Genomic DNA, 11764 nt, shown 5'->3' on the forward strand with positions numbered 1-11764 from the left:
AAGGCTCAGGTTCCGATCCGGGTCTGCCCAAGATCCCAGTCTGTCAATCATCAGACCTTGAATCTGGGGAGGAACAGGAGCCTGTGCCTCACAGTACAGTGTCACCTTCCTGTTATGCCTGCCTTGATCCCTGTTTCAGAGACAGAGCAGAACTCGGGCCTCTCAGCCTCTATAGTCCATTGTACCGCAAACAAAGTTAAACTTCCTCCACTTCCATCACCCAGGGGAGACTGCTCCATGAATTCTGATGAGCTAAAAGGGCATTGCTGCCATGCGGTTGTTAGCTGAAATGTAGAGATCAATATCTTTCATCTTTGGGCTTCAGCGAGCCTGAAAGAAAGGGGACAAGTGGGGCCAGTGGGTGCTTTACCTTGTCAAGCTGGTTGTAGAAGTCAATATTTGCTGCGCAGAGATACCGCCCAAGCAGCGTGGCATGGGTTGTAAATATTGTGGCAATGGGAAGTTTCCTGGCACGGGAAAGAACCAGCCCAGTTCCAGCCTGCCATTCATGGAATTGGGCAATGACATGTTTGCCGCCCGCGTGGTCTGTCACCTGCATCAGGAGAAAAGCCTTTAGTGATTGGTGTTGCTTGATCTTGAGCATTGCCCACAGTAGAAGGACAGACGTGAGGTGTATAAATCGTATCCCTCTTAACAGAAGTAATACTTTTGAGGAAATAAAGGGAATCTACTGAGTCTACCCATGTGAGCTTCTTTCACACCCAAACCCCTGCATGTGAACACACCCCACACCAAACATGCACACCACACACACAAACATACACCCACACACCAAATATACTCACCCAACACACAAATACACATTCACAGTAAGTACATACACACCACATACATACAACAAACACAACACACAAATACACCCCACACCAAACACACACACATACCTTCCCTCATAAATACACCCACTCACCAAACACATCTTTACCACATACACCACACATACATGCACACACACACAAATATACACTCCCACTTCCCACACCTTCCCACATAAATATACCCACCCACCAAACACATATTTACCACAAACACCACACACATACGCACAAACACAAATATACACTCACACCAGACACACACACCATACACACACCTTCCCACATAAATACACCCCTCACCAAACATGTATTTACCACATTCACCACAACCACACACGCATATACACATACAAATATACCCCCACATCAAACACATGCATATGCGCGCGCGCGCACACACACACACACACACACACACACACACACACTCCTACACTAAAGATATGCACACTACACACAATACCACTTGGTAGCTGGTCTCTAACTTGGAGCCATGGCTCAGGCAGGAAGACTGTAGAGGAAGAGTTGGTGGCACTTACTGGTACCATGGGACTGCATATCTGTCACTATGACAGACTTTTCCCAAGTCACTAACCTGTCTTCACTTCTGCTACTACTAAGAAACCACCTGTCCATCTTCTCCAATTAGCCCTTGGTGAGTACTGCATAGGACTTCATCAGACAGATGTGTTAAAGGGAGCACCATCACCATACTATGCCCTTAGCTTCCTCCTTACTAGGGGTCTCCTTCCTTAAGATCTGACTTTTGTCAGGCGTAACCCTCTGCAGGTGACAAGAGGCATGCAGGGAAATCCAAGTACCATGATTTGAGAAGGCCCCATTTACAAAACTGGCTTCTGGTAGTCTCCCTCTGACTAATTTGCTTCTAAGAACTCCTCAGTAGCTGCTGAGGCCATTTCAGGCTTTAGTGAATAAAAGAAATATCAAGCATTCACTCTATGTCCAGCTGTGCTCATACATAAACAAAACAGACGGTTTCAAATCTTTTCTGCTGCCTAGAATTTATATGTATTTTTCATGACATATCTCTTTTATGAATATATTTTGCATATCTTCTATAAGAGCAGGCAATATAGCTGGGTGTTTTATATGCATGACTTCATTTAAACATTCCATGAGATAAATAGTAATAAGTATTACTATTCTGTTGCAAAGGTTGGTCGTTAAGTAATGGCAAATATTTCCTTGAAATCATTTTTAAAATGCATTATAACAATCAGTAGAAGCCTATCTCCAAATTTTTAGGTCTTCGCTGGATCCTCAGTGCAGGAGGCTGCCCTCTGTTCTGTCATTATACAGCAAACTGTACCTCTTTTAAGAACCAGGCAGTTAAAGACCCAAATATAAGCATGTCGTTGGCTTCTCGGTCATGATGAGGGATGCCAACGCTACATGCTTCCCAGAAGTCACCCTTCCACCTGTCCAGGTTCCATGCTGAAGAGCTTATGTCAAAAAGCACCACGTAGGGACTCCCTTCTATCAGCCATCTTCCAAAGTACACCTGATACAGAAAGAAAACATAGCCAGTGTTTTTTTAAGTACAACGTAAGAGAAGAATGTGCACTTGGGCTTGGAAGATGTAAACATTATTTGCAGAAGGTTATGATTTGAATGTGAAATGTCCTCTATTGGCCCATTTGTTGGAACACTTGGCCCCAGCTGGTTGTACTATTTGGAAAAGTTGTGGAGCTTTTCGTAGGTAGAGGCTCACTAGAGGTAAACCTTGGATTTCTATAGGCTGCCCTGCCCACTGCCCTAGCTGTTCTTTCTGCTGCCCTGTCTTCCCTGCCATGATGGACTAGATCTATCTATAATTTCAGGTCGAATGTGCCCTTTCTACCTCACTTTTGTCAGAGTGTTTTATCATAACCAAGAATCTAAGAGACAGAGCAATGGCAGACCAAGGGCTAATGTGAAATTGTTCTCCAAAGACAAAAGCTTATGTATCAAACTCTTTCTTTCTGGCCACCACCTAGCTCCCAAATCATGACACACAGACTTACCATTATTTTTGAATACACAGCGTAGTGTAGGCACATTTCTGACAAGCTTGTTTAACTTAAATTAACCTGTTTGTCTTTATCTACTTTCCCGTGGGGTTTATAACCTTTCTTACTTCTCTATATCTTAGTTTCACGGCTTAGCTATGTCTGGCTGGCTGACATCTGCCTGGCTTCTTGCCTGGTTATGTCCTTCATTCTTCATCCTTCTCCTTTTTTTTCTATTTGAGCCTAGCTTTCTCCTCCTATTCACTCTGCCCGATAGCCTTGCCTACACTTTCTCCTGCCTAGCTCTTTATTAGACCAAGCAGGTGCCTTAGGCAGGCAAGGTGAAACAGATGTAACACATCTTTACATAATTAAACACACATCCATACATTGTTAAGCAAAAGCAGCATAAACAAAAGTAACACACCTTTACACAGTTCAAGTAATATTCTGCAGCATAAACAAATATAACATATCTGCCTAGTTAAAATAATATTCCATAAAAAGTTCATATGTTAAATGCCTTTGGAAGTTTGTATTCTTTAGAGTTTTCTGTATATAAGATCCATGCCATCTAAAAAATTGTGATAATTTGGCTTTATTCTTTTTAATTTAAATGCCCTTTATTTCTTTCTCTTATTGCTCTAGCTAAGACTTTTAATGCTAGGTCACATAAAAGTAATAAAATTTGTGTATGTTTTTTGTTTTAGAGCTTAGAAAACTTTAAGCTTTTGGATCACAAAGGAACTAACTGACCCAATGGATGAGTTCATTCATGAATTCACAACTAAATACTTATAAGAATATGAGGGTATTTTATCAATTCCTAGCCTTTCCTTGGTGCTCTTTGCTTGGGTCTACTATGAGATGAACAACCTCTAACCCATATTCACCTCTAACCTATATTCCCACCACTATGATATTACATCTCAACACATCCCCAAAGCAATGATACTAATTAAACACATACTAAAATTGTTAACCCAAATGATAATTTTCTCCTTGAATTGTTTCTCAGGTACTTGTCACCATGTCAAAAAGTGTGATTGACTCATCAAGCTACACAGAAAAGAGTGGTGATAATATCTGACATTTGAGCTTGAAGTTGGAGGGAGCACCCACTTATCTGTGTCATCTACAAGTCCTGCTCTTCATTAAGTGAGGTCACTTGAAAGTCAGATGTCTGGATCATATAATTTTTGCTTTTCTGTCCCTTATTATCTTCTTGTGACTGAGTTCATAGATACTGGATTTAATATCATATGTGAGAAGTATCTTGCTATGTAATCTAGTCTGGCTTCCAGTTTGGGAGCCTTCTATTTTAGACCATGAAGTGCTGGGAGGCCAGGCATGTGGCATGACTAGTCTTGGCATTTTGCCTGAATGTATGTCTGTGTGTCATGTCTTCCTGGCTTCTAAGAAGGCCAGGAAAGGCTGTTGGGTCCCCTGGAACTGGCATAATAGACTTTTCTCCGCTAGCTTCCTTCTGATAGGGTATTTTATCTCAGCAATGAAATATATTATTTCACTTTCTGTAGCTGTGAGGTTCTAACAAGGGCTCCTGGCCTCATGCATACTAGCCAATAATCTACCATTGAACTACATTCCCAGCCCTGTCACAGCAAAAGAAAAGGAAAAAATTCAGAAGCCATTTGACCAAAAGTGTGCACTTAGTAAACTGGTATTGAATAATGTCATCAACTCCTATGACCTAGTCACACTTTATGTACAACTTTCTTAAGACTGTCTCAACTCTGAATCTTCCTGGAGCTCTCACTCATTGTCCTGTTAGAGAATTTTAGACTTCACAAGGTGCCTCAAATTCCCTCTTTGTAAGAACAATCAGTGTCTTTCTTGCAAATCTGCTCTTCTTCCTTAGCTGGGCAGATGGCCATCTCTGGTGAGATGTTGGAAGGTGTGTATATTCTGTTTTCTGATAACAGTTCATTAAAAGATATAGAGGCAAGGGACAATCAGAATCTTTTACCTGGCAGCCGTGTTTATTCATTGCATCCATGGCTCTTTTAACAGCATCGTTGGTGGGTTCACACTGCTCTACTTGAGTTTTCATATTATGTTCAAAATATGGACCTATCAGAAAGTAGTTTTCTCCCCATTCATCTGCTGTTGTTTTGGCCTTGGTCTGAATCACAGTATAGATGCCCCCAACTGTAAAGGAGAAACGTTTCTATTATTATTCCAGTTGGTGATGCAAGAGATGAATTACTGTCTATTAAAGTTGCATTTCACTTAACTTTTTTAAAGGGCAGGATTTAAGGTGTTTTGAAGAGTTCAATGTTGGGTCTATTCTCAGCCACTTGAGGAGTTTCCCACAGGTCTCACAGAACACTATAGGGATGATCCTGTGTTTATTTCACAAGTGAGTAAAGCAAAGCCTGGAGAGACTTCACGATGGACCCGTCATCACACAGGGGTTGGGATACCAGCTCAGTCTGACTCCACAACCTCCAGACAGCAGAGTAAGATCATACCTCAAGACATGGAGCAGTGAATGGATGGGCCTTTGAAAGTCCCCAAGGAGCGATAGATACAGGGAAAGAAGGAGCAGTTTCATGAAAAGATAAAAGGCACTGGGTTTCACAGGGTGTGATGATGGAAGGTTTTTCTGTTGTGGTCTCAAAAATCCCACATGGAAAACAAGAGCCCGATGAGATAGTTGGGGCTTAACTTTCATAAAATTTTTAAATTACATTATTATTTTTATGTATGAGAGGTGCATGTGTGTCATAGCACATTTATGAAAACCAGAGGACAACTTGTGGTGTAGGAGGGTCTTCTTTCTATGTGTTGCTTTCATTGGTCAAATAAAGAAACTGCCTTGGCTTTTTGATAGGGCAGAATTTAGATAGGTGGAATAGAACGAACAGAATGCTGGGAGAAAGAAATCAGAGTCAGGCAGACACCATGGCTCTTCTCTCTGAGACAGATGATGGTTAGACTCATGCTGGTAAGCCACAATCAAGTGGCGATACAGATTATTAGAAATGGGTTGAATCAATATGTAAGAGCTAGCCAATAAGAGGCTAGAACTAATGGGCCAGGCAGTGTTTAAATGAATACAATTTCTGTGTTGTTATTTCAGGGTATAAGCTAGCCAGGTGGCTGAAGGCTGGGCGCTGGCCCACTGCTCCTTTTACAACAAACTTGCATATGTTGGTCCTCTTCTTTCACCTTGTGGGTCCTAAGTTTAGTTGCAGGCACATTTATCTGCTGAGCCCTCTTGCTATCCCTGGTTAAACTTGTGTATATGCATAGAGGAATGCATAGGTGCATGCATATAAGTCTGCATGTGTGAATGTATTTGTATGTATATACATGTGTGTGTACACATATGTGTGTGAATGTATATATCTATGTGTATGAGTGTATATATTTGTGTGTGCATGTGTGCATATGTTCATGTATATGTGTGTCTGCATATATGCATGTGTGCATGTTTTCTAGATACTTATGGAATAACAAAAAGAGCCACAGCTTTTTTTTTCTATTTTCTAATGTGACATTTTAGTGCGTGTACATTATGCAGTGTTGAAGTCAGGGAAGCGTGCCCACAAGTCATATTGCATTCAGTGGAGAGACTCTGAAAGTTCTGTCTGTAAGCTCTGCAAAAGAAAGTGCTCATAGAATCATCACTTCTCTTTAATACTGTGACAGAAGCCCATGCCAGAGTAGTAAGACATGAGAAAGAAATGACCAGTTTCCAAGCTGGAGAAAAGAAAGTCAGATTGTTGCTATTTGGGGTTGCATGATCTTCTGTTTAGAAAATCTACTAAAACTAACAAATCAGTAAAGTTATAAGATTAAAAGTCCTCATGTAAAAGCAGTAACATTTCCATAGGCTAAAAGTAACTTGCCTGTAAAGAAATCAAGAAAGCATTCCTATTCACAATAAAATAAAATTTTAACACTTAACACCATCAAAACTCACAGCAACCAGCAAAAGAAACAGTTGACAGAGGCAGCAGAGACTTGCGCAAGACACAGTTTGTTGAATATTAGTCTGATAAAGAATTAATACCAAGAGTATGTAAGAAACCCAGTTCAATAGTGACTCATCACCTCCATAGGGTGAGCAGCAGACTTAAATGAACATTTCTCTAATAAACAGTTGTTCCTGCATCAATCCCTGGGTCATCTGGAAATCTGATTTAAAAAAAAAAAATACCAGGTCCTCTTCTAGGAAAAAGTCTTAGATTAGACCCAGACAGTAAAGAGTTTGCTATGCAAGCATGAGATCCTGTGCAGGGTGTTGCCCAGACCCACACGAATAGGCAGGGTGTTGCCCAGACCCACACAAATAGGCAGGGTGTTGCCCAGACCCACATGAATAGGCATGGTGTTGCCCAGACCCACACGAATAGGCAGGGTCTTACACAGACTTAAGATCCTCACAGGAGAAATGGATGGGCAGACGCCTGGTGCTCTCTAGCCAGACAGTCTAGCCTTATCAAGCCAATGAGAGCCTGTCTCAAAAATCAACCCTTACAGCTGTGTACAAAGAAGCTAATACATCAGTCCACAGTGGATATTTCCAAACACAGACAATCTTGGTTAAAATCAGTGGTCAGTAAACAAAAAAGGCACGAATGTTCTATAAGGAAGGGGGAAGATGATGGGTGGGAGAGAGAGAAAAGGGAGTGAGAGCTAGAGTAAGAAGAAAATATGTGAACAGAATTGTTAAAGAACGAATTTAATTAATGAAAAATGTACATTGGAAGTGAAGGACAAAACGATGCAGGAGATTTGATACAACTGGAGATTATCATGCGTAAAACAGACCGGACTCAGGATAACAAAACATTACACGTTTTCCGTCATCTGTGGATCTTGTGTTTATCTTAAGGTAATAATTTATTGGGAATTTCACAATCTAACCCTGACTAGCCTCTCATCTCTCCCCAGACTCCTATTTTCTCTCTCAGGTCTGTAAACAGAGCATACTGTGTATCTTGGTTTACACACAGTGAGTCTTGGGAGTATAGTTCTCACACACAACACTGTCTGAATTATTGCCTGCTTCACTGTCTCTGCCCAAAGTGATTGAGTCCATAGGTCTCATCACAGACGTCTCTTCAGTAGACAACTTTCCCTTAACTCTAGAGTAGGCTGGGAATTTCACCCTAACAACCAACACACAGTACAAGTCCACAACCTTGTTCTTCTGCCCTCACACCCATCACAGTGGGTTAGGAAACACAGTCATGACCATCTTCCCGCAAACCTGTGCATGTCGGAGTACTGAGCAAATTCTGCATTTTTCAAGACTGTCTACTCTCCCAGTGATGCTTTTTATTAAATAGCTGGGTAGTTGTAATAATATGCAGATCAATGGATAAAAAACAACAATTTGAGGCTAGTGTGGACAAGTAGGATTGGTTGTTTTGGGGCCTAAGTATAATCTATAATAATTGTGATTCCTTCTCCTGTGTTTTCTACATTCATGTCATTCATTCGAAAATGCTGGCACTGAAGAATTATTCCCCCTCCCCTCAGATGTCTTTTGTGAGCTGGAGAGATGGCTCAGGGGATAAGACCAATTGTTGCTCCTGCAGAGGACTTGATTTCATTTCCCAGCACCCACAACCACCCATAACTCCATTTACAGGCAGTCAGACGACCTCTTCTGGCTTTTATGGACACTTTGTGCACATGGTAACCTACATACAGGCAAGCACTCATCAATAATTTTAATAAAAAGGAAATACTTTTTAAAAGTCTTGTTTTCTTAACTATAAATATTTCTCGTCCTCCACAGATGGCTGTAGGATAGCCAGAGTATGCTGTATTCATTTTACTCATGGAGTACCTGATATTTAGATATCCTAAGTTTTTTTTTTAACCACAAAGCTTCAAAAATCTTTAATATTTGACAGCCAAAGTTTTTCATCTATGGAACATTTCCTTAGACACTGGACATTTTAATAATTAATTTTTATATTGGTTTGAAAGAGACAAAAGTGTTCTTTCCCATCTCTGCCATTTGTGAGGTCACTGGGTGCCCCCATGTGTCCTTTCAGCTATGAAGTGAGGAAGTCATGATCTCAAAGATGCCTCACACCATAACCACAAACTGCACAGGACTACAGCCTCAAGCTAGGTTTTTCAGAGGAGCTACGGTAGCAATGAATTGTCAGGGAGGGCTAGAATTACTATCTATCTAAATAGAACTTTAAAAAATTAGATTGAAAATATTAAATATATGTTGAAGATGTCAACATGAGTAGACGGCAATTTAAAGCCAACCAACAGAGGCTAAAGATGGCTCAGCAGCTAAGAGCATTCGCTGCTCTACCTGGGTACAATTTCAGCTTTCACATGGCTGCTCACACCCTCAGCAACTGCGGTTCCAAGAGGAGAGACGCCCTCTTCTGGCCCTTTCTGCACATGCAGGCAAAGCATTCATACAGTACATAGAAACAAAAATAAATAAAATGTTTTAAAAAATAAAAAAAGTCAGTTGAACATGTTTTATATGCCAGGGACCTCCCTAGAGACAGAAATCTACACAAATGTCACATAGGACCCACGGGACTGCAACTTTCATGAATGATCTCTAAGGCCCCATTCATGTTTGTTCAATGGAGAGAAGATCCCTGCTGGTGTCAAGGGCCTGTGCGTGGCTCTTCAGGACTGATTCCCAGCACTAATTCTCCCCAGCTTTCCCCCCTCCAAAAGCTCCCTCACTGAATTCCTGCCTACTCTGCAGAGAAAAACCTTTCTTTCACGGGACACTTGGATTCGTGTGTAGTAGAAGTGGCCCGGTTCCCAGGAGCCCTGGCCTTACTCAGAAACTGGAGAGAAAGAACTGGTGACTGGAAATGGGCATTTGAAAGAGCTGTGCATGTGACATTCCCCCTTCTTGGTGCTGAGATGGGATCCTCTCTGCTCCTCCTTGCTAATACAGAGAAAGAAGAGCTGTTCTCCGAGCTTCATCTGGGCACTTCTAAACAGAAGAGCCTACCGTTAACCGTTCTTTTGCGTATTTTCTAAATGCATACTAGAGAACTTTGGACAGTCAGCATGAGGTGGAAACCAGGACAGAGTTCAAATACAGCTGTGAGTCCGTGCGTGTGTGTGTAGGTGCACGTGGTGCACGTGGCGCACTTGTGGGCCCATGTTCCCATGGGTGCTCGTGTGAGGGCATAAGCACACACACAGGGAGGCCAGAGGTCAACAGAGGCCTCTTTCTCGGAGCTTTGCTTTTTGAAACAGGGTCCCTCAGCTGCCTGGAGTTTGGCAGTTTTGCTAGGCTAACTGGCCAGTAGCCTCTGGGGTCCACCCGTCCCCACTTCCCCAGCCCTGGGACATCAGGAATGTGCCACCTACCCAACTTTTTCAGATGAGTTCTGAGGGTGCAACTCAGGGACTCATGCTTGCAAGATTAGCATTTTACTGAGTGAATTATCTCACCTGCTCTGCAAATATAATTCTACCTCCGACAGTACGCTGACTCTCAAGAGGTCCAAGGAAGAAATAGAATCCCCATTCTCGGGTCCCATCTTCAAATTTCAAATGCCTGCTGTTCCCTTTCACACACCGTCTCTCTGCCTGGTTTTGTATGATCTTGGAGAATTCAGCCTATTAATCGAGAGTTTCGTGCCAGGTGTGATGGCACACGCCTTTAGTCCCAGCACTTGAAATTCTGTGAGTTCCAGGCCAGCCATTACTGAACAGCGACCCCCTGTCTGAGCACCCTTAAACTAGAAGACATCAATCTACAGGAACTGGTTTCCACATAGTCTTACAAATATCTGTATTAGGAAAATCATTTAGGTTGATTTACTTCATTTTAAAACAATTTTGCTTTGCTTTTTTTTTAACCAATTTTATTTTCTTCCCTATTTGGTATTCTCTCTAGATGAATAGAGTTGGAGAAAGGTTAATTTTATCCTTCTTAATAGAACACAATTTAAGTTAAAACCTAATATAATCTCATCCTGAATTTTTAGAACACTTATTGAATTTTTTATTGAAGCACTAATAGTATAAAGAGCTAAGTTATCTATTGGTCCTGACCACATACAGCTTTTCATCTAATAAAAAGAATTGCCTAATTTGCTTCTTATGCCAGAGGAAAATGCTCAAACAAACAAAAAATAAATTTTAAATTCCTATTTTGTCATGACATTAATTTAAAATGTTGACATAAACGCATATATTTAGCTATCACTACCCTGTCCAATTCTCTCCCCCTTCACCCCAGCGTAGGTTTGTGTTTTCATTTCCTGTTGAGAAAAAGTTAGGAGCTCTGCAGGCGTCGTACGAACCAACTCTGCCCCACTCTCTGGTAGTTCATTGTCACTGGGGTCACCCATGTCTCCTAATCTGTGTTCCTCCACACCCAGCACAGGCCAGTGTTAGGGGCATTACAAACCTTTGTTGGTCACCTCCCAAGAGACTTCAAAGAGCAGTAAGTCTTCGATGGGGAGTCTTTCAGCTTCCCACACAGGGAGCCCACTCAGGGAAGTCACAGACAAGGACCGGCCTCTGAGCATTCTTCTCCCAGCCTGTGGAGCCTTTGGGAACCTATTTCAGCTAACTGCAGTCGCAGGAGTTGAGCACGGAGCACAGGCTAAAAGGTGACAGCCTTGGGTTCTGCTCTGCAGGCCAAACTGGCAAGGTGAGGTCACATGAACTCGCAACCCGATGAAGTGTGCCCAGCTCCTGTGCTGCTGCTTTTCGGGGCACGTCTGGAGAAGGCAATACCCACAGTTAAAATCCACACAGACACCTCCCCTCCTCCCCACCAAAAAACAAAAACAAAAAAAAAATCGCAAGTGAAACCTGCTTGTTCACAGCGGGGCAGGCAGCCAGAGGATAGACTGGGTGACAAGAGTCCAGCCCTTTAGCCCCTGTCCTTTAGACCAAACTCCTACTGGAATAAGTGCTCCCTAG

At 42.0% G+C, this 11764-nt stretch overlaps 1 protein-coding gene across 1 annotated transcript in view; it reads right to left on the reverse strand.

Moving 5' to 3' along the window:
* The window catches only part of Gys2 (glycogen synthase 2), a 35137-nt gene extending 23648 nt beyond the window's left edge, over positions 1-11489 (reverse strand). The window contains exons 1-4 of the mRNA XM_041637927.1: positions 11244-11489; positions 4836-5017; positions 2170-2361; positions 371-553 (exon numbers count right to left, since the gene is read on the reverse strand). Coding sequence (XP_041493861.1) covers positions 371-553; positions 2170-2361; positions 4836-5017; positions 11244-11364 — 678 coding nt within the window. The 5' untranslated portion in view covers positions 11365-11489. The remainder of the gene's footprint in view (positions 1-370; positions 554-2169; positions 2362-4835; positions 5018-11243) is intronic.
* Between the last annotated feature and the right edge of the window lie 275 nt (positions 11490-11764).

The sequence above is a fragment of the Microtus oregoni genome, unplaced genomic scaffold, assembly GCF_018167655.1.
Source record: "Microtus oregoni isolate MIOR12 unplaced genomic scaffold, Mior012 000002F_ref0000024, whole genome shotgun sequence".
NCBI classification, from domain to species: Eukaryota; Metazoa; Chordata; class Mammalia; order Rodentia; family Cricetidae; genus Microtus; species Microtus oregoni.